General features: G+C 61.5%; 1 protein-coding gene across 15 annotated transcripts in view; it reads left to right on the top strand.

The window, feature by feature from the left end:
* IQSEC1 (IQ motif and Sec7 domain ArfGEF 1) overlaps window positions 1-21,416 on the top strand; it is a 284,665-nt gene extending 263,249 nt beyond the window's left edge. For 6 of the 15 annotated variants that reach the window (XM_064496174.1, XM_064496182.1, XM_064496178.1 and 3 more), the window contains 9 exons: window positions 981-1,147; window positions 4,756-4,895; window positions 5,299-5,328; window positions 6,463-6,588; window positions 7,589-7,688; window positions 9,641-9,802; window positions 10,518-10,694; window positions 16,020-16,069; window positions 17,294-19,531. In XM_064496174.1, the coding sequence (XP_064352244.1) occupies window positions 981-1,147; window positions 4,756-4,895; window positions 5,299-5,328; window positions 6,463-6,588; window positions 7,589-7,688; window positions 9,641-9,802; window positions 10,518-10,694; window positions 16,020-16,069; window positions 17,294-17,851 (1,510 nt within the window). In that variant the 3' untranslated portion in view covers window positions 17,852-19,531. Of the gene's footprint in view, window positions 1-980; window positions 1,148-4,755; window positions 4,896-5,298; window positions 5,329-6,462; window positions 6,589-7,588; window positions 7,689-9,640; window positions 9,803-10,517; window positions 10,695-16,019; window positions 16,070-16,993; window positions 17,221-17,293 lie in introns of those variants that run through there. The other 9 variants (XM_064496183.1, XM_064496186.1, XM_064496179.1 and 6 more) reach the window with 8 other exon arrangements.
* The last annotated feature ends 672 nt before the right edge of the window (window positions 21,417-22,088 follow it).

Genomic DNA, 22,088 nt, shown 5'->3' with positions numbered 1-22,088 from the left:
TGTCCTCATCTGTAGAGAGGGGATGACGAAAGCATCTACCCTGGTGGAGGGTCAAAGGATTAAAGCACTTAGGATGTGTGGGCACGTTTAGCCCAGTGCCTGGCACCCCAGAGAGCCCGTGGTTGAGGTGGGCTGCCCTGCAGTCTTCCGTGCCCGGGCTGTGTGCACACTGGCCATAGAGGGCTCCGTGGTCCATGCCGGCTGTGGGAGGCCCAGCCCTCTGGGCTCAGCCAGAGTGCTGGGGCCATGGAGGGACAAGGTTGTGGAAGGAGAAGCCCCAGGCCCTGGGAGGAAGGCTTCCTGGAGGGGGTGGCACTTCACAAGGAAGAAGGAATTGAAGCCCACATGGTCTGAGCTCCAACGGCTGCTGCCTGTGGGATATAGGCCTCGGTCCTGGTGCCCCACCAGAAGAAGGTTCCTCTTCTCCATCCCTGCCGCACCCCAAAGGGTCGCCAGAGGGGCCTCAGGGTGGGTCGGGGGCACAGTCGCGGTAGCGAGGACAGTGAATGGATGATGCCGTGAGGAGCATTTCAGTCAGGCTGTTAGTTCAGCTGCTCCAGCAAAGACCCTGCAGGAGCCGAGACTGAAACACACGAGATGGGCTCCCTCTGAGCTGACGTGGAGGAGGCCTGGACTCCTGTCATCTCTCGGTCCCAGGGGTTGGGGGCAGGTCCAACACCCACCGTCACATCCCCATTCCAGGCAGGCGGAGAGCCTGGGGGCACAACCTTGAGGGTGCCCACATCCCACTGGCCAGAACTTGCCACATCCGAGGGATGGGTGGGTGGGTCTTAACTCACGCAGGAAGGGGTGAGTGGACGGTCAGGCCAGCTCTGCCGGACGAGTGTCATCGGGGTTCCCAGATGCAAAAGCTCGGCTGCGGGCAGTGACCAGCCGCAGGTGCAGCGGCCGCGCCGGGGGGGGGGGGGGGCGGGCTGGCCTCCCGCCCCGGCTGAAGCGGCCCGTCCCTGCGCCCCCAGCCAGCGCTACTGCATCTGCAACCCCGGCGTGGTGCGGCAGTTCCGGAACCCGGACACCATCTTCATCTTGGCCTTCGCCGTCATCCTGCTCAACACCGACATGTACAGCCCCAGCGTCAAGCCCGAGCGCAAGATGAAGCTGGACGACTTCGTCAAGAACCTCCGAGGTGAGCCCGGGCCCGCGCCTCGCGCCGCGCACGGGGCGGCTGGCGCCGGGAGGGCGCCGGGTGCCGTCAGGCACGCCTGCGCCTCGGGAGGAGGTGATGTGTCGTCTCGTCTCGAAGGGCCACAGGGTTTGACTGGCGCAGGTGTCGAAGGGCAGAGGCCTGAGAACACGGCTCAGCACAGCCAGGGCCAGGCTAGACTCATCGACCCAGGCCGGTCGTGGGGGCCGAGGGAGCACAGGCTGCGGGCCGGGTCCTGGGCACCCAAGGCCTCCGAGCAGGGGGCCAGCACAGCCCCGTCCCCGTCCCCACCGCCCTCACTGCGTCCCCCGACACCCCTACACTCAATGTTCCTTTTGAAACCAACTTGGCCTCACGTCGTAACCAAAAAGGGGAAGCTAGTAGCATTTGCCACGTGTGGGCGGCATTTGCGACAAGTCCGGAGAGAAGACAGCTCCACTGTGGATGCAGCAGAGCCGTTGCCCCGGGGCGGGCTGCCCCTCACCCTCGGCAGGTGGGCCCTTGTCGGGCAGGTGCAAGGGGGTGGGCACCGAGAGCCTGGCTCCCCCTGGTGTCACCAGGCAGGGAGAGGAATTGAAGAGGGAATGGCAGGTCTTCAGGTCCCTAGAGTCCCTGGACTCCTGGAAGCAGGCGTGGGGGGCACTGCCCCTCCCCTTGGGGAACGCCAGCTGTCAGGGGCCCGGGCCCCTTTAGAAGGGGTACTGTGACTTTATAAAAGGGAAAGAAGCTGGTCTGAATCAAACCCAGCTTCCTGGGCCTTTTGAGCCGTTTAGATCTCTTACCTCGTCCTCTCCCTGCCCTGCTGCCCTGCCTGCCCCTCTCCTGGGCAGAGGGTCGGTGCTGGCGCGCCCTCTGCTGGTGGGCGCCACCCCGGCGGGCGCGGATGCTCAGAGGGGGCCCCGGGAAGGCCGGGTCTTAGCTGTGGTCCTGGGAAGCCAGGGAGTCCGGGGCCTGGGTAGATCCAGGCAGGCGAGTAGAGCGGTGAGCAGGTGCTGACAGTCTGGGAGGTCTCCTGGCTGGGCTGAGCCTGCCGGGAGCTGGCCCTGCACTGCGTGCTGCTGGAGACCCTGGGGAGTGTCGGGGACTGTTTTTCCCTCTGGCTTTAGCACCTCACCTGTGTAATCTGGGACCCCCTGTGTGAGAAGTAACAGAAGTGAGCCCAGAGGACGGGCTCAGGGAAGACAGGGCTGCTGGGACAGAAGCCTGCCAGTCAGCCGCCTGTGTCAGTGGCTTTGTGGTTGTGTGCATTCTTGCGCCCACCATCCCAGTCATCCCAGTCATCCCAGTTCCCAGGTCAGGGTCTGAGCACCCAAAAACCAGGAGAGTGAGCCAGGACTGTTCCCACTAGTCACCTCTTTCCAAGCCCAGGACTCCAGGGTTTTCTGCCGCATCTTTCTTGAGCTTCAGAAGGGGTAACCAGGGTTCGGAGCGGGAAGGGACTTGCCTGAGGCCACACAGCAAGTGAGTGTCAGAGGAGGCAGGACTCCGGTCTCCCAAAGCAGGGTTGGCACTCTATGCTGAGCACACATCCAGCTTGTTTTGTTTCAAGGAAAGCTTCCCCCTACACTGGACACACACTTTCTGTGGAATCGCTCAGTTGCCCAGTGGGTCTGGCAGCAGGCGGCCCTCTGGGAGTTCAGGGGTAGCTGGGGGAGGGGCCCTCCCCAGCGTGGAGGCCAGGCACGCAGTATCTTGTTTCTATTGATACTTGCCTTTAACCTTTTTAAATATACATTTTGAATGGGTGTTATCTTCCCGTAGTTCAGAAACCAGAAAGTTCCATCCTCCCAGTAATCACCCTCCTTGGTATTTACCCAAATGAGTTGAAAACTTAGATCCAGACAGAACCTAATGTGTTTATAAGCAGCTTCATTCATAATTGCCAAAACTTGGAAGCCACCAAGACGTCCTTCAGTAGATGAACGAATAAACTGTGGTCCATCCAGACTATGGAATGTTATTCAGTGTTGAAAGAAGTGAGCTCCCAAGCCGTGAAAAGACACGGAGGGAACTTAAGCGAACATTGCTAAGCGACAGGAGCCGCAGGGAAAGCCTGCAACACTGCAGGACCCCAACTGTACCACGCCCTGCGGGAGGCAGCGGTGCTGGGACGGCGGGGAGACCGGGGGCTGGGGGCTGGGCGGAAAGGAGACACCCAGAGGGTTTTTAGGGCGGTGAGAGTACTCTTTGTGGTATTACAGTGGTAGACACATGTCAGCGGACATTTGTCCAAATCCGTAGGGTAGATAACACCAGAGCGAACCCTCGTGTGAACTGTGGACTCTGGGCTTCTGATGGTCAGCGTCGATTCTGTAGCGAGCGGACCACTGATGGGGGATGCTGAGAGTGGGGGAGGGGTCCATGGGAACTCCGTGCTTTCCCCTTAATTTTGCTATGAACTTAAAATCGCTCTAAAAAATAACTTAAAAAAAACTTCAGTATGAAAGTCCGTAGCAGGACCCCTCCACCCCTGCCGTCTCCCCCGGAGATCCTCGGCTCCGAGTCCCTGCCTTGCCCCCGAGCGCCCCCCGCTGGAGCCGTGTGGGTGTGCACGATCGGTTTCTCCCTCTTCTGCTTGGTGTCTCACTTTTCCATTTAATCCGCGTCAGCTCGCTGTGGCCTTCCGTGCCCGTTCCTGCAGGGGCACAGTAATCCCTAATCCACAGCGCTCGCTGTGGCCTGCCGTCCTCGCTCCTGCGGGGGCACGGTAACCCCTGGGCTGGGAGTCCCCGTGTGAGGACGGGTCAGCAGTCCCCTGTGAGTGGTAAATGGGCTCATCCCAGTGTTCTGCTCTTTGGAAACAAGGCTGCAGCGACTATCAAATCCCATGGGACAGATCCCCCAGGTACACTCAGTGGACGGAAGGTGTTAGAACTTACGACCGTGACATGAGTGCCAAGTGGCCCACCAGGGGGCCCGACGTGTCCTGCTGCCCCACACCGGTGGTCTGCAGTCTGAGGGTGGAGGTTCACATCGCTCTCGTGAGCAGGGCTGTGTGTTTCTGACAGCAGTTTCAGGCCGTGTAGCGGAAAGAGCACGAGCTTCCCGTCACAGCAGCCCAGGTTCGAGCCCAGGGACCTGGGGCAGCGGCTACTCAGATGCACTGAGTGCTTGCTTTTGGGGGGTGCCCCACAAGCCACCCCCATTCCCTGTGAAGCTGCCATGCTCTTGGTGGCCTGTATGATGGAGGGGAGGACTCCCAGCTCAGAGAGACTGATAAGGGGTGAAGTGAGGACGTGGCCCCGGCCCATTGCAGCCTGAACTCACAAACCCCGTCTCCACGGCCTCCCTGCACCCTAGCCCTTCCCCAGGCCTCGGCTGGCCCCTCCGTGGGACAGGGATCGTGTGCCCGCCCCACGGGGCGGCGGTCAGGACCAAGCGAGGCAGTGTTTGTAAAGCCCTCTGAGCGTGGCTGGCCCCCCGCCCCCAACGCTGGTCCCAGGGCTGTGCGGGCCTAGTCCCTGGGGCATGGGTTCTGCACCTGTGGGTCTGGAAGGCCTTTGGCTCCGCTGCGGACTGGTGGGGGGACGGCTGTCGGGTTTGGCCTGGAACCTGGAGTGTTGGCTGAGCCCCGCCGCTGTCCCTGCCAGGCGTGGACGACGGTGAGGACATCCCGCGGGAGACGCTGGTGGGGATCTATGAGCGCATCCGGAAGCGGGAGCTGAGGACCAACGAGGACCACGTGTCGCAGGTGCAGAAGGTGGAGAAGCTCATCGTGGGGAAGAAGCCGGTAGGTGGGGCCCCGGGCCCCTCACCTGTGACCCCGTGCCCCTGGGCTGCCCTGCTGGTTCTGCTTCGGCCAGTGGCCCTGACGCCTCTGGACCCTGGTCCCTTCCAGGCAGTGTTGGTGAATTGTGCCAGGTTTGGGGCTTCTTAAATGGCTCCTAGTATTTGGGAGTGACAGCCATTCCCTCTGGGGCCCATCTGAGAACCCAAGGCTCTTAATAAGCCAGCGGTGGCCGGGACTGTGCGGTGGTTCCCTGGAGCCTGCTGGGGCTCCCCACTCGCCAGTTCCCTGCAGCACCGTGGGGGCTCAGGAGGGGCTGCGGGAGGGGTGTGCCCCACGGGCTCCGCTGGGCCCGATGCACCTTCGGGGCGTTAAAGTCTTTTCTTGTCTTGTGGTTTCCCCCCAGATCGGATCCCTGCATCACGGGCTGGGCTGTGTGAGTACCCCCCGCCGCCACACTCAGCTGACCCCCGCCCCGGGGCCAGCCCGTCCTTCCTTTGCTCGTCGCAACCTTGGGCTCCCAGACCTCCTGCTCTGGCTGCAGGAGTTAATTTCTGGAGGGAGAAGAAAGCTGGTTTTCACAGTTACCCCCGCCTCAGACCTCTGCAGGCCTGAGACAGCAGCCACGTGGGGAGGGCTGCGAAAGCAGCGGTCTCCTCCCCTCTCATCTGGGCCCAGCGGAGCGCAGAGACCCCCAGGTTGTCCCCAGGCCCCTAAACCATGCAGATGACCTTCCCCGCCCAGGCTACGCTCTGCCTCTGCTGGCCTCCCAATTCCGTAACATGCCCAGTGCCTGGGGGCTGTGCGCCCACATGTCCCAACACACGCACACGCAGCCCCGCCGGCCCTAGTGTGGCCTTTACCTGTCGCTGGGCAGCCAGTTCAGCTTCACAAACCCTCTGACAGCCCTTCCCATCTCCCCCTGCAGAGGGACCGAGACCCCCGGTGCTGCCCTCGGCCACCTCCTCAGCCCCACGCCCCCTGCCCTGTCCTCTCCCCGTCACACTTGCTGCAGACAATGCTGGGCCTGTGTCCCCTCCCTCATCTGCAGTTCCCTGAGCTCGGGCACCTCCCCCCAGGTGCCCCTCAGAGTTGACCCACTCGGGCCTCAAGAGCAGCCGGGCTTCTGCCAGGTGGGCACGTGTGCAGAGGGCTTGGGAACGGCACCAGCTCCCCGGGACGTCGGGCCGCGGCCGCCCTTTAGGAGGGAGGACCGGGGGGCCTGGGGGGCCAGGATCCTGGGCCCTGCAGCTCCCTGCCTGTGCTACTGCACGTGACATCACCTCCGGCCCTGGGTCCCATCTGGAGCAGACCCCCAGTGTTTGTGGGGCCCACGGGCATCGGCACTGACTGGTGCTCTGTGGACCCTGAAGCCGCGTGTTGACACGTGTTGCTGGGGGTGTGGGGGTGTCCTCTGTGAGCACGGTGTTCTGACAGGAGTCAGAAGGCAGTGTCCCTGGAAGCAGGGGTGCCTGCCCTGGACCTCTGGGAGGCCCCCGAGGGAGGACAGAGGGGGGACATCACCATGGGCAGAACACGCGTGGCTGACATGGCCGTGCCCCCTGCACAGGTGCTCTCTCTGCCGCACCGGCGCCTGGTCTGCTACTGCCGGCTCTTCGAGGTTCCAGACCCAAATAAGCCCCAGAAGCTCGGGCTGCACCAGCGAGAAATCTTCCTGTTCAACGACCTCCTGGTGGTACGTGGTTCCCGTGGGCAGGCCCGGCTGTGTGACCCGGGACACGCACGGGGGTGGGAGTTACCCAGGAGCAGAACCTGCCTCACACTGCTGCCCACAGAATCAGCTCTGCTGGCTCGTGCAGGAGCCCAGAGGGGTGTGGGAGCTCGGCCCCCGCCGCCCCCGGAACTCAGGCAGTGTCGGCCGAGCTCCTTGTGTGTCTTGGGCAGGTCCCTTCCAAGGAAGGAAAGCCGACCTCAGCCGCTCCAGCCTAGTCCCGCCCCCGGCTGCTGGTGGGGTGGCGGCGTGGGGCGCTTCCTGAGTCTGAGCAGCGGTCTCGTTGCTGCCCCCTCCTGAGCCCGTCTCCGGGGCCGGGGAGGCAGGGGTGGGGGTGCTGCCTTGTTGGCTGGCCTGGGTCTCAGCCCCAGGACTCATGGACTGAACGTGGCAGAGAAGGGTTCCCCAAAGGGAAGTTGAGGAGCTCGTGCCCAAAACCAGGTGGCGTGGGAGCGAGCCCACGGGAGTAGAGATGTTCCTGCAGAGAGCAGGGGGCCTGCCCCTCGCCTCCGCATATGGTGGGCTTTCTTACCCAAGACCCCTGTCCTCTGTCTCCATCTGCTCGAGGACCAGCTGCTCTTCTTGGATTCCTGAGGTTGGAATCCAGACACGTGGGCTCAAGTCCTTATGTAAGAGTCCCTGACCTTGAGCAAGTCGCCTTAGTTTCCTCCTGTGTGAAGTCACGCCTCAGAAGTTTCACGGTGCCTTCGGGCCGTGCGTGGGGCCGTGCCTGCCACCACTGCTGAGTGGAGGGCTTTGCTGCCAGCCAGGACGGCCTCAGGACTCACAGGAGCAGAAGCCAGTGTCCACGTCCCCCGCAGACAGGCTCCTGGCCTCTGGGCTGCAGGAGGGCTCTCCCAGGAGAACGCGGACCCCGACGGGTCCACTGACAGTCCTGAGCGCCGGGGCTGCTAGCGGGCAGCGCGGACCCTGTGGCTCAGTGTATGTGTCTGGCCGCCCCCAGGTCACCAAAATCTTCCAGAAGAAGAAAAACTCGGTGACGTACAGCTTCCGACAGTCCTTCTCCCTGTGTGGCATGCAGGTCCTGCTCTTCGAGAACCAGTGTGAGTGTGTCCTGGGGCCGCCACGGGGCGGGGCGGGGCGGGGTGGGGTGGCCTGGAGCCGCGTGGGGAGGACGCCCCCCCATCCTCCTGGTGGCATCAGGAATGGGTCCCAGGTGGTGCCTCGGATGCGCGCACTCCCGCTTTGCCACTTGAGGGCAGGCTGCAGGCCAGCAGTGACCAGGAGGACCGTCATGCCGAGCTCACTTTCGCTGGTGTTCTTGCAGGCGTTAAGGCTTTTTTCATTTAGGTCAGAGTGAGTTTATTTAAATAAAATGTTGATAGGAAAACATCAAATAAATGGCATAGGTGATATGCAAATGTGGTCAAAGAATCCGATGAGAATAATGCCAAGAGCGACTGCAGAGCTCAAGGGAGTGGTGGGAGGGGAGCCCTGGGGCCGTCCGCTCTGGCCTTAGAGCGTGAGGCCTGGCTGTTTGACCTTCCCGGGCCCTGTGCCCTTGGTCCACCTGGGGCGATGGGTGCGCCCGCCTCGCAATTAGATGCGTCCGCACACATCAAGTGCTGGAACAGCCCTGCACGGCGGAGGTGCTGGGTCAGGCCTTGGGGTGTGAGTGGGTCGGGGAGCCTGGGGGGCCCAGAGGGGCGCTGGCTGCCCCCAGGACACGCCGCTGACAGTCCCTTTGGTCTTGCTCCTTCTCACCCCGCACGCCCCTGCCTTTTTCTCTCTCCCTCTTTGCCCCCTCCCTGTTGGAGGTCCCCGAGCTGCAGGCTGAGCCAGTCCTGGGGGGGGTGTCCCGGGGGCCCAAGGAGGAGGCTGCCACGATGGAGTGTCAGGGCGTGTCCAGCCACAGGTCCCACAGTCCTGCCCCATCCGCCTGCCCTCTGAGGGTGAAAAGTGCCAGGGACCCACGGTTGGGCCTGCCAGAAACACGGGACCTGGGGACTTGGATCTGGGGCTCTACCCCTTCTCCGCTAAATGGACCAGCTCCTGCGAGCCCCTCCTTTCCCACGCGCCTGGGAGGAGCCCAGGATGCTGACCCCACCATTGTCCCGCCCCAGGCCGGAAGGCCTACGTTGCCTTGGGTTCTACCAGGCAGCACCAGGGAAGCTGGTGCCCCGCGCCCCGTCCTGACCAGCAGGCCCCTCTTGGTGGGCCGACCAGACCGAACTCTTGGGCAGAGGCTGCGCCTGGATCACCTTATGATTCCCAGGGCTCAGCCCCCGGCCCTGGATGCAGATGCCCTCAGAGCCAACCCTGACCTTCCCATAGGACATGCCTTCACACCTGGGGTCACACTGGCGTAAGTGGCAGCCCGTGGGTTGGTCCCAGCTCAGTTACGTTATATTTGGTTTGAGCTTTTTCTTGTTAATTTGTTGAGCTGATACGTAAATCGTCACATAAAATTTATGTATTCTCGGTTTCTCATTAAAATCAGGTTTGGCATAGCTAGGCCTGCGTTCCCGCTGGCAGACGGTAGCAGGCCACATACCCGCCCCCGGTTCTCCAGCTGCTCAGTCTCACCTGGCCCCCTTCCCGAGTTTAGGGAACACTCTAGGTGTTTGAGAGGACAGGACAGTCCGAGGTGACTGCATAAGGCTGCCCATCCGTGCAGGACACACCTCCGTCCACTCCCAGGCTCAGCACCTGGCCAGTCTCAAGCCCCGGGCAGAGTGACCAGTGACCTTGAAGTTAACGGTCTGGGCTCCAGGCCCTTCACATGGGGAAGAATGAGGGCCTGGCTTCGCCTCATATCGGACAGATCTGCCCCCACAACATGGGCCACGCGGACCCCGATCGGGGGCCGGAGATTGTCTGGTGGCCTCTCCGGCCTGCGCTGGGCAGCCTCTCCTCCCTGGACAGACATGGCCCTGGGAGCCCGGCATCGGAGTGCCCATCCCACCTGTACCAAATTCAGACATGCTGGTTCTTTGCTGGCCAGAGGGCAGTAGCAGAGCCACACTGAGGCCCACGGTCTCCTCCTCTTTTGCAGATTACCCCAACGGCATCCGGCTCACGTCTGCGGTCCCAGGAGCAGACATCAAAGTGCTAATAAACTTTAATGCTCCCAACCCCCAAGACCGGAAGAAATTCACGGATGACCTGCGGGAGTCCATCGCGGAGGTGCAGGAGATGGAGAAGCACAGGATAGAGAGTGAGTGCAAGGCCTGGAGGGGAGCTGGGGCCCACATCCCGCGGGACCCGCTGGACTTGGCATCGCTGTGGTGCCTCCGTAAGCCCGCAGACCTGAGATGCCCCTGGCCTCTTCTGGCCTTCCCACGGCCACATGACCAGGCAGCCCACCCGCCCAGGCCACATCGCATGCCCTGGGGAGAGCCCCGGTCCCCTGGTCACCCCCTGGGGCAAGGCCCCAGAGTCCTGGAGCTGAGCCCTTTGCCCTCGAGCACGATTGGTATTTGTCTTCTGCACCCAACCAACTGTTGGGGTCGAAGCTGAGGCTGTCCCGTGACTTCTGTTAAAACCGAGTGTAGCCCTCCTCCTGGCTCCAAGCCTCCCACCCTAGAGGCACAGGGGCGTCCCCACCTCTGGCCTCTATCCACGGCCAGGCTGGGTTAACCCTTGCTCCTCTCCAGACCTGGGCAAATCTGTCTCCTCCCCATCAACCCCCAGGCCTGGAAAGTAGCTGACTTTCCATAGACCCCGGGCACTCTGGCCCCTCCAGCCTCCTCTCTGGGGTCTCTTTTCAGCCACTTTGGTCGAAGAGGGCCATCACTCCTGCCCTTTGGAGACAGCGGCTTGTCCCCTAGTCCTCTGCATTCCCCTCCTGGTGGGGCCCCCAGTCCTGCGCCCTCCCCGGACTGCCCTGGGTGCCACTCCACTCACCGGGCCCTTGCCCACCTGTGTTTCAGCGGAGCTGGAGAAACAGAAGGGCGTGGTGCGGCCCAGCATGTCCCAGTGTTCCAGCCTCAAGAAGGAGCCGGGCAGTGGGACTCTGAGCCGGGCCTGCCTGGACGACAGCTACGCCAGCGGCGAGGGCCTCAAGCGCAGCGCGCTCAGCAGCTCCCTGCGGGACCTCTCAGAAGCGGGTAAGAGCTGGGCCCATGCCCACCTCCCTGCCCCGTGCACGCGGGGCCCAGCCTGGGCGCGTGGCTGTCGGGGCTGGCATTGTGTGACGGGTGTAGGGGCAGTGGTGGAGCTCAAACGGAGCTCCCTTGGGTGACTCACCCTCCCCAAATCACAGCAGCATCTAACCACGCAGAGAGGGCGCCCCTCAAAGGCGAAAGGAAACAGGACCGCTTGTCAAAGGCGGCCAGCCGGCAGTTAGCGCTCTTCTCCTTGCTTGTTTATTACTCATTCTTTTATTTGCTTTCTGACAATCGCTCCCGCCCAGAGCACGCCAGCCCCGCTGACGGACGTGTCCCGTGTATTCTGTGCCGCCCCGTCCCTGTGTTTATGCTGATGAATGAAATGGAGTGAACCCTTGAAACTGTGTGTGGAGACTCCCTCTCCTGCTGTCTCTGGCCTTTTTTTCCCCCGCGAAGGTCTCTGTTCTGGGAAATGCAGGGCCTCAGTCCAATGCAGAGACCGCAGCCACCCCGGCTAGGGGTGTCGGGAAAGCCCTGGCTGAAACTGTGATTTTTGTTGTTGTTTCTTTGTTTCTGTGTGTTTCATTTGCTGCCAGCCTCTTAACCCTCAAGCAAGCAGCACCCCTGGAGCTGCCCAAATTTCCAGGGTGGGGGTGGGGCAGGGGTGAGCCTGGAGTGCCTGGAGCGTCAAGGGAGCTTCTGCTGGGGCAGGGGAAGGGAGGGAGGTGAGCGCTGTGCCAGCCTGCTTTGCCTGCTGGTGCCATCACAGAGCCGTGGGGTGAGGGGTGCACCCCGGCAGCCCCTTAGCTTCCCACTAGGTTGTCTAGGCAGGCAGCTTCTCCAGGGAGGAGGCTCAGGGGCTGCGGTGGAGTGGAGAGAGCTGGGCAGGTGGGCACTGGCACCGTAGACTCCCGGTCTACTCCCTAGGCTCCTGCCCCGAGGCCCCAGGTGTCCCAGCCCCAGAGCCTGGCAAGACCCCCCGGTTTGCTGGGGAAGGCCCTCACAGGCCGAGGTCGGCCCCCTCCTCTCCAGGGGCTCGCTCACCCCACCCTGCCTCAGGCATCGCGTGTGGCCAGCTCTGGGCCCCTCGGAGAGCCTGCTCGTGTCTCTGGCCCGTCCCTGCCCCAGCAGTTCTGCACCCTTACAGCTTATTCATTTTCCAGATATTTGTTTCTTTGTGTTTTGTTTTTTTGTTTTTTGTTTTTTTCTTTTTGATTTGTATTTTTCTCTTCTGTTTTTGCCTTGTCATTTTTTTTTCCATAGAAAAGTCAGAATTCCATTGCCAGCATGAGAGTTAACCCAGGGCTTCTCAACCCCGGTACCGATGGCACTTTGTGCCAGATGACTCCTTGCTATGGGGCCGCCCGGTGCGGGGTGGTTAGCAGCAGCCCTGGTCTCTACCCGCTGGATGCCAGTAACACCCGCCAGTCGTGACAATCTTTTATGTCCCCCCCAAATTCTTGGGTGCCCTCTAGGGGGGCAAAACCACCCCTGGTTGGCCAAATTGCCCGTGGTTGAGAATGACTGGTTTTCCTGTTCCTCCTTAAACCCAGCTAAATGAACCTGGACTGCTCGGGGCCTCTGCAGGCTGGGGGCCTGGGGCCCGTGTTAGGGTTTGTGCAGTGGGCAGGCTCTGACCCCTCTGGCTCTGTCCAGCCCCCTCAGGTGGTGGTGGCTGTCGCGTAGCCAGCCATGGCCACTCTGGCTCCTGCTGGTCAGGGCCTCACCAGTTCACTCCCTGTTTGGGGGCCAGACAGAGCCGTGTGCCCAGGTACATGGCCATGGGAGGAGTGCAGCTCTGAGGTGAGGCTGATTTCCATCTATTGCCATAATTGTCATTTTCCTTTCGGGATTCTGAACCGAGAGTGAGTCTTCCCACGGTCCTGAGCCACAGCGAGAAGAATCCCCAGGAGACAGCCCCCCGTACCTGAAGGTGGGAGGCGGGGTGAGGTGGGCGACTGAGTCCCCACAACCGCCAAGGCCCCAGCCTGGGACAGGCCCCCGTGATCCGCAGAGGAAGGCCGGCCAACGTCGGCTGCCTTCTGGGAGATGCCGGACGGAGACATGTGCTGCGTGCCCTGGCCAGGTCAGGCCGAAGTGCGCTGGAGGTAGCGTCACCCCCACCACTGCGCCCACCATGCCCTGGCTGGGATGAGCTTGCTGAGAAGAGACAAGGCTCAGGGACAGCCTCTCCCCTCGGGAAGTGGCGCCCAGCGCCTCCCAGAGCAGCTGCCCGGATGTGAACCTCGGGGACCCAGGAGGCAGTCGTGGCTTGATGGCCAGGAGGACTCGGGTAGCAGACATTCCGAGAGGTGGAGGGAGGGGCCTGGCCTCCAGCCGCAGCTCCCTCTGAGCTGCGTGGCCTCGCCCGGTGTCTCTCCATGTGGTCTTCCTCCAGCTGGGGCCCTGGCTCGTTCCAGTGGCACCAGAGCCCTTCCTGCTTGAGATCAAGGACCTGCAGAGACTGTGGACACAGGTGTGGCTGGGCCTTAACCCCTGCCCCAGATTGGGCAAGTCGTGCTGGACGCTGCACATGGGCCCCTGAAGTCCCCCTGCCCTCCCCAGCCGAGCTGCTCAACACCAGTCCCCACGGAAAGGGCCTGTCTCCCCACGCCAGCAAGATGTGTCTACACCGTCATTGCCCGGGGCAGGGCTGCAGACCTGCCGTGTCCTGCGCCTGTCGGGGGGAACCTGGAGACTCCTGGCAGTCAGTTTCCAAAGCTGCGCCTGCTGCCTCAGGACTGGCACTCTGCTCGTGTAACGGCCAGGGGCTGCCTCTCCTGGGGGACGACCACCCAAGCCGAGCCCAGCAGAGAGCCGTGCAGGACACCAATTCTGGGGTCACACAGTGAGAACTCCCTCTGCCTGCTGTTCTGTGGCGACAGGGCCCTGGCCAGGTTACACCCCTGGGCCTCGGGTTCTCCAGGTGCGGGTGGAACCAGCACTTCCCTCCATGGAGCTCTGTGAGGGTCCATGCACGTGAAGCATTTGGAGCGCGGCCTGGCCCAGTGTGGGTGGCTGTCATCACTGAGCACCGCTGAGGGCCACAGAGCGTGACCACTGGGCAGCGCCCTGCCTGCGTCCTGACCCAATGCTGAGAAGCCAGGAGGGCTGTGAAGAGCCCTGCTGGGAGCCGTGTCCACACACGCTAGGGGAAGTGCCAGCCGTGGCTCCAGGGGAGTTCCTGGCTGGGGCGGGGCAGGGCTCACCCGAGGCTAGTGCAGGACCCAGGTTGGGGGGTACCAGGAAACAGTGCAGACGAGGGCTGGTGCGTGAGCGTGAGCCACTGCTCCAGTGCCTCTGCCTCCATCGGTAGATGGTGTGCACATGCCTGCTTGTGGGTCTGTCTTGGGCAGGGGTCCACACATGTGCCTGGGAGTGGAGTACAGAGGCTCCTGCAGGGAACCCCCCCCCCATGTCTCCTGCTGACCTGAGAAGTTGAAAAGATGAATTCTAAGAAACTCAGCCTCACTCAAGGGCATCTAAGTTAAAGTTCTCTTGAGCCTCGGCCCACGTAGGGGAGGAGGAGGGCCTATTCACCTCCAGGTCGACAGGCATGAAGCCCCCACACCCTGCTCCAGGCCTGGCCCAGTCCTGTTGGAAGAAGCAGGCTGGCTGGAGGGTGCTGCTGGCACCAGTGGGGCAGGCTGTCTCCCTGCGTCCCTGGTCCTTAGTCGGTCAGAGGAGCCCCTCCAGCCTTAGAGAAGCCAGAGAGCTGAGTTAGAAACCCCAAGGACAGCAGAGCTCTGAGCTCAGCCCCCAGGGGAGTCGGGGGTATGCCTGTTTCACCGGTGTGGAAACTGAGGCAAGTAGTCAACGGAGTGCCGGCCGGGTCGCCCCCGGCTGCAGAGGCGGGGCTCTAATCCCGCTCCCGTCCCTGGGCGCCTGTGTTTGGGACAGAGGCAGGAAGAAAAGGTCACCTTCAGCTGGGACTGAGGGCTGGGTCCTGCTCGACACTCTGTGGTCCTCAGCAGCCTTGTCTGCATGGGCCCGTCCTGCATGGGCCCTGAGGCCGCCCCACACACGCCAGCGTCCAGCATGGCCGTCCCTGGACCCCAGGCTCCCAGCAGAAACTCAGGTTCACGGTCAGCAGGCAAAGCAAAGGCAGCAGACCTCCCCAGAGCCTGCTGGTGTGTGCCCAGGCCCGAGGCCCCATCCCAGGCACACTCAGGTGCCACTGTGAGGCCCGAAGGATCCATAGACACACCCTCTCCACCAGCCTGCCCAGGCCTGCCCTATCATCTTCCAGGCTCCTGGGCCTGGCCTGGGTCCAGCTCAGAAGGCAGCGTGGCCAAGATTTCCAGATGCAGAGGCGAACGGGCAGACCCACTGTGAACCCTGCCCACTGTGGGAATTGAGCCAGTCCATCCATCGGCCAGAGCCTCCCTCTCCTCCCAGGCATGGACAGAGGACTCCTGTCCTGCGTTGCAGTGGGCCTTGGCCAGGGCTGCACACTGCATAACACCCTGGAGACCCCCCTTTGCTCCTCCTCCTGTCCGCGTTCCTGGAGACCTGGCTGGAGACCAGACCACCAAGCCTGGGCACTGTTGTTACCAGTGGCATCGGTGTCCTGCAGAAATCCTTGGAGGAGTCTTCCGGAGCAGCTGTGGAGGCCAGGGCAGACCCTGGGTATCCAGAACCAAGAGGAAGACTCAGCCATCACGTCCCAAGGGCCTGCTGCATGCCAGGTGCTGGGACAGAGGCACTGGCAGTGAGGGTTCACAGATGGGGGTGGTGCCCACAGAGGGGACGCAGGACTCCAGGCCCTGGGCTGGGAGGAAGTCCTCCCAGCAGCCCCCACCCCTGGCCAGACACTGCACAAACCAGACACTCAGCCCAGAGGCGCCGGCACCTCCGCTCCACCAGGAGTGGGAGGGCACGGAGGTTAGTCTTCTAACCGCCCGTCCCACCTGCAGGGAGGAGGCAGGTGTGTGTGTGCGCGCCCGTATGTTCACGCATACGTCTGTGAAATCCACCGAAGGTCAGGGCCGGGCAGGACCGCGCCCGCACGTTTTAGCTGCTGGAGGAGCCGCCCCCGCCCCTCTCCTCCGCGCGGTCGGCCGGCGGCCCTCCAGCGCCTGCCCCTGCCGCTCGCGCGGAGGCCCCTCCCCGCCGGCTCCGGGTCCAGGAGAGGGGTATAAAGTCGGGCTGGTAGAAAAGATCTTTTTTTTTTAATTTTCATTTTTTTTGCTCTTTAAAAACACCGTTGTCTTTTTAATCGTTACTGCCCTGCCACCGGCTTCCCGGGCGCCAGGCGGCGGCGGCGACGCGGGGCCGGGCAGGCAGGCGGCGCGTCTAACCTCTGGTATTGCATGTTCTGGGCAGGGAAGCGAGGGCGTCGCAGCAGTGCGGGATCGCTAGAGAGCAATGTGGAAGTAAGTAGGAAGCCCCGTCGGCCGGCTGTCGTGTGCCTCCCCGTCCTCGGTTGAGCCCTGTTGTCCTTTTTTGCCCCCTCCCCCTCCCGCACCGAGGCGCAGCCCCGCCCCCGCCCGCCTCGTCCGCGCGTGCATGCCGCCCGCCTAGAGCCGCCTGCAGTGCCCCGCGCCCCTCACCGCTTGTCTGGGCTGGAACGGCGGGGGTGGTTCTGGATGTCGTGTTTTAGTCTCCGCTTAACCCCGTCCCCGTGGTCCCGAGCATGGTTAACCTCCCCGGCTTCCCGGCACTTTCCCCGCCCCCCGCCCGAGGCCCTGCTCCTGGTAGGAGGCGGCCCGCTGGGCACCCTCCACCCCAACCCTCGCTGTCGGGGTCCTGCCCATCTCTGGACTTCCATGCTCCGCCATCCCCATCGCTTCCTTCCTGGAGTTTCGATTGCTGTGTGTCTGCAGCCAGGGCGCCAGGGAATTGCTCAGCTAGCTGGGGGAGGAGAGCCGTGAAAGAGACATTCAGTGTGGATTTCATGAGATTTCATTCATTCTCCCACCATCTCTCTATTCCTGTTCACATCTTAACCTCAGCTTGCAGGTCTTTTTGTTTCCTCCTTTCTCCGTGTTTGGTCTGCAGTAGGTGGCTGCAGCGAAATGCCTAGGCAGGCCCCCACCCCACGCCCCGCCCCAGGACAGGGCTTCCCCAGGCCCTCCTGTCCCTCTCATTGCTCCCCAGAAACCTCGGGACCCGCACAGGCAGAGCACACGCCTGCAGACCCGCTGAGAGGACCCAGGAGAGCATAGGGACAATTTCAGCAGGAACAGGCTCCCTCCCCTGCACATGGCCCACTCCACCCCACTCAGCACACGCCGCCACTCACAGACACCCCAAACAGACGGTTCTGGTCTGAAAGCTCAGGCTGCCTTCCACCACAGGGTGCTTGTCAGGCCGAGAGCAGGAGTTGACCTTGAACTGCCGCTGCTGCCGACTGCAAAGGGGGTACCCCCCGCTCCCCCCCAAAGGTTCCCCTCAGGGCCCCCCCAGCTGACCTGCAGGGTAGCGTGAGGAGGTGGCAGCTGAGTCCAGCCTCACCCAGCCCCAGCCTCTGCGGCCAGTAAGTTGAACTAAAGCTTAGTCAGTGGGTGAACTTTTTTTTTACATTTAAAAAAAAAAATCATTCTGACGTAAGTGCTTTAAGCTCTTTTAATTTTGGTTTCTATGAATTTCCTTTTTAGGGGTCCATCATTAGCAGTCCTCACATGCGCCGGAGAGCCACATCAACCCGAGAGTGTCCACCTCGCCCACAGCAGACCATGCCCAACTCATCCTCCCTCCTGGGCTCCTTATTTGGGAGTAAGAGAGGAAAGCCCCCTCCCCAGGCCCACCTGTCCTCGGCCCCTCCCCAGCCACCCCCCCACCCGCCGGGCCTTCCCCACCCGCAGCACCCTGCGGCCGGCCACCCCCCGGGGCCCGCGGAGGGCCCTCTGCAGGCCCAGGTGCACGGGCACCACAGCCAGTGCTGCTACCTGCAGCAGAACCCGCCCCCCTACCACCACCACCACCACTACCACCCCCCCCAGCACATTCAGCACGTACACCAGTACCACCACGGCCCCCACGGGGGGCACCCCTCCTACGGGGCCCACGCACACGTCCACCCGCCGCTGCCCTCAGCCCACGCCAGCCACCCGGGCCACGTGGGCCACGTGGCACACCACCACGGGCAGCCCCCCGCCCCGCCGCCCCCCACCAGCAGCAAGGTCAAACCCAGTGGCATCAGCACAATTGTGTAGACAGCCCGGGCAGGGGTCCCAGACCCCTGTGCACACCACACAGAGGCGCGCCCGAGGGCGGCCGCCCCAGACCAGACCCAGGGCACTTTCTGTTCCCACCTCTCCCCTCTGTTTCCCCGGCCTGGACGGAGGCCCCTGAGCCCGGGGCTGCTGTTGTAGGGACAGCCCCTGGTGTGACTGAGTGGTGGCGCCCCGGGCTCCCTCCGCCTCGACCCGGGGGGACCTCGGCCACCATCAGCCTTGAATCGGTGCCATCGGCCAAGCAGACGTTGAGCTCCCCCCCCGCCCCCCCGAGGCCCACAGCTGTCTGCTTCCTCACTGTACATGCACATGAGAACCCAGCCTAGGAAGAGAAGAAGCAAGACACAAAAAACCAGAGACAGAACCAAACAAAACCCCCAAAACTTGCTGCATTATTGCTCTTTTATTGACAATGGGCAAAAGTTAAGTAGACCTGATATGGTTGATGAAAATCCGTAAGTAAACTTTATATAATATAAATATATAAATATATAAATATACATATATATATATATACTGTATAGGTAGCATTTGTGTGTGAAAGGCAAGCGTCTCAGTCCACGAATTAGCAATATAGACTCCTGAGGAGCTCCACTCACCTGATAGGAAGGCGGCACCTTAGACGCGTGTGAGAGCAGACCGAAACCTTAAACGCTAGGGCAGATTCAGATGCTTCCATATTTTCATAAAAAGAAGTCCCCCAGGACTGGCTGAGGTCTTGATGCGCTCATTACTAACTGTGCCAAGTAACATAGCACCGAACTGTTTTAAAAGTCCGATATTGCTTTGTATAAATCCTTATTTTATTAACAGAATACTATCACAAGTAATCAGTATTATAACCGCTCTGTTATTTCAGGTAAGCAAATAGACAAACTGCAGTAGACTCTACAGCAGCAACTTGGGACAGCTAGCTCAGGACTGGTTGTCTCAGACTGCTGGCTACCCAGACTTAGACACTTTAATGGCTGCAATAACTGTGAATTTCCATGACCCATATTTCTTTTATATGCATTTGAGTCAGTGCACACTCACTCAGAGGCCTCTGAGAGGGGCACCCATACACGGCAGAAGTGTTCATCTCCAACATGGCAACGACCAACTCATCCTCGTCTCCCCAGCGCCATAGCTTCCTCATCCCTTTCCAACCTCCCGGGCAGACGCCCGGCCGTGTCCCCGCCAGGAGCCGCTCCCGGACCTGAAGGCCGATGTAGCGTTTAGCGACCCAGGGCGGTGTGTGTGTTTCCCGCTGTGTTTTCTGAGTGGTGGCCGTGATCATCGTGACTCCATGTGGCCATGTGCTAGCACACCCCCGTGTCATCACCGCCGCCCCTCCGACCCCGGCCTCTGAGCGCCCGGCCCGGCCCGGCGCAGCCCCGCCGCCGCCCGCCGTCTCGGTCCGGGCCCTGCCGGGGCATCACGTGACTCAGCTGTGCTCTTGTCGCTTCCGTGTTGTGGTGACGCCCTCAGCTCCCCCGGGTCTGCGCCCGAGTCACCCAGGGCCGTGCTTTGTAGTTTCAGCCTTTCGAGCCACTGCAGCCGCCCGTGCTGTGCTCCTAAGCCATGGGACCCGAGCAGCGCCCGCGGGGCCCCGTGGACGGCGGCGGGACGACTGCGGGGAGCCCACCCTGTTGGCGGCGGGGCTCTGCCCACCCCCACCCTCCCCTTTGCTGCATCATCGAGGTCACCGTACCAGCAAGTCTGCAAACCGAGCACTTTGTTAACCTCCGCAGTGAGCACAGCGGGCCAGAGCTTAGCCTGTTCTCCTGTTGTTCTCTTGCAAGAAGAGTGACTCTCGCCTGCCCGCCCGTCTCTCCCGCCCGGCCCTGCTTCTCTCCGGGCATCTGCTCAGGGACAGGAGGGAGGCCAGGTGTGGGCATGTCTGATTCGCCCCCCGCCGCGCCCGTTCCACCGACCCCTAGACTCCAGGGTGTCCCTCTGGAGTCCGGCTCCCCGAGGCGTTCTCTGCCCTGCGGTTTCAAGGGTGTTGCCCTAACGAGGAAAAGGCGAATTGCACTGCATGTCCTCCGGCGTCAGTGCGTGAGGCCACGCTCTCTGTGTCGTGTGTTTGCAAACTATATCAGTGTTACTGTTGACAAATAGTTGAAGTAAAGTGCTAACATATTAAATATGTCGGCTTTTCTTCACCTGTGTACCAATTGTAGGCTTTAACTGTAAACCCTACGTTGTTCCAGAAAAGATGCAGGCTGCTTGGCACTGGGTCGCTCTCTCCGTAGGGCAGTCATTGACGGAAACACATCCCAGGGGGGACAGAGCCGGCAGGGGGCAGGGGTGCCCCCTCTCCGTGGGCCATTCAGAGCCTCCCCCTCTGAACTGTCGTCAGCATGTCCCGGGGCTCAGCCAGGCCCACAGGGCCGGGAAGCGGAGTATTTCTCCCCGTGTTCCCACCTTCAGTACTGTGTTGGCTTCAGGTCAGTGAGGTGTCACCATTCTACCTGTTTTGTTTACAAACTTAATGTGGGACACGTGTTTCCAGAAGGCCCACCATTCTGCCGAGGAGGCTGGGGCCACGCTGCCCCAGTCTTGTCTGGGAAGCCGGTGCCCCCGTGTAGCTTTCACAGGGTTCTTCTCCCTCGATCCTTGCCCGTCCCAGGGTCGCCACTGTGGCCTCCCGCGGTTCGCCCCCCGGGGTTGGAGGAGGAGGCTGAGCCCCCCCCCGGGCTGTGTGCCGTCCTTTCTTACTGGCAGGACACACCTGGGGCTTTCTTCTCACTCACAGACGATTTCAGCAGGAGACCCTTAGAGGAAGCAGCCGGTAGCATCACAAAAATCTTTTCTGGAACAATTAAATCATGTCTTTGTATTTTTTTTAAGTTTACGAATGGATTGTACAACAATGTAAAAATAAAGTTCATCCTAATATGATGTGTACATCTTGCTTAAAAAATGTCTTCAGTCGTCCAGTGTAGAGCGACTTTCCCACCTCGCACTGCATGCCGTGGAGGCCTCTCGGTTTCCTTTAAGCTGAGCTGAACAGACAGCAGACACGTCAACACGACCCTCGGCGCTGACTCGGCACCGTGCGAAGCTGTCTGTACCGGGGAGCATGCACCTCACGGTTCCTTGTAAGATACCATCACCCTTCCTGCCTGAAATGTGAGTGACTTTGTAAGTATTTTAAACACAACAACACAAATCCAGGAAGCAGGTTGCAGGAGTCGGCGAGAGGTGGGGGTGGGGAACGGGGGGCCGTGGGAGGGGCTGCGTCACTCGGGCCCCTCGCACGTGAGCGGGACCTGCCTGCGGTCATGGTCACGCTGGGGTCCCGGGCAGGACCGGCCCCTCCCGGGCAGGGCGCTGCCCTCCGCCTTCCAGTCGCTTTACAGGGTTGGAACCAGGTCTCGAATGCAGGCTGTTCAAGGGCTCCCAGGGGCGCGCCGCTCCCAGGAAGCCCGGCACCCGCGCAGGAAAAGAGTGCTTTTGGTTTTAATATGCATTTTGTTTGTGGGTAGTAACAGACTCTATCGATGTAAAACCATAGCTGTGATCATGTGGAGAAATCAAATAAATCCTTTAAAACTCTCGAGTCCTTCCTTTTTCTGGGAGGTCCAGCTGTCTCCCTGCTGCTCAGACACAGATGACAGGCTTGCCCGGTCCTCACCGTGACGGCTGTGGGCTCCGGCCTTCCCGGAAGACACTGGACGGACGTTAATTTGAGGGTGCTGATGGAAGGCTTACGGCAGAGGCACACCCCGTGGCACGGGCACCGGCAGACGACGTCAAGGGTGTTTATCGTTTCTTGCAGCTCTCAGTGCAATGTGCACAAAAGCACACTGCCTGTGCTTCCACTGAGTTTAGGGAGAGGAGATGGAGCCTGTGAAGGGCTGAGGTGGATGGGACTGACTTACGGGGCAAGAAACACCCGGTGGCCGAGTCCCCGGGTGCTCGCAGGGAGATGGGTTTACGAGGTCAGAGCTGCCCGTTTTCCCATGTGTCAGGTGAGCAGGAGGGTGAACTCCACGGAGGTGGAAGTTCTGTGAGAGCACTCTTTCTCCTGCCCTTGAGTCAAATCAAATTAAGTTGCAGAGACCACCCCTAAAAGTTTCAGTACATAATCATACAATGAAGTAAAACTAGTAAGTCTCACTTGCAGGAAATAAAAAAGGTTAATGTCAGTGGCAAAAGTCCCCTGTGGCCCACCGTTTGTAGAGAAGTGAATTCCAGTTGGAAGATGCCCTCAGGTTTCTGCAGCTGG

This window comes from Camelus dromedarius, chromosome 17 (genome assembly GCF_036321535.1).
Source record: "Camelus dromedarius isolate mCamDro1 chromosome 17, mCamDro1.pat, whole genome shotgun sequence".
Lineage (NCBI taxonomy): Eukaryota > Metazoa > Chordata > Mammalia > Artiodactyla > Camelidae > Camelus > Camelus dromedarius.
This window is presented reverse-complemented; position numbering and strand designations above follow the sequence as displayed.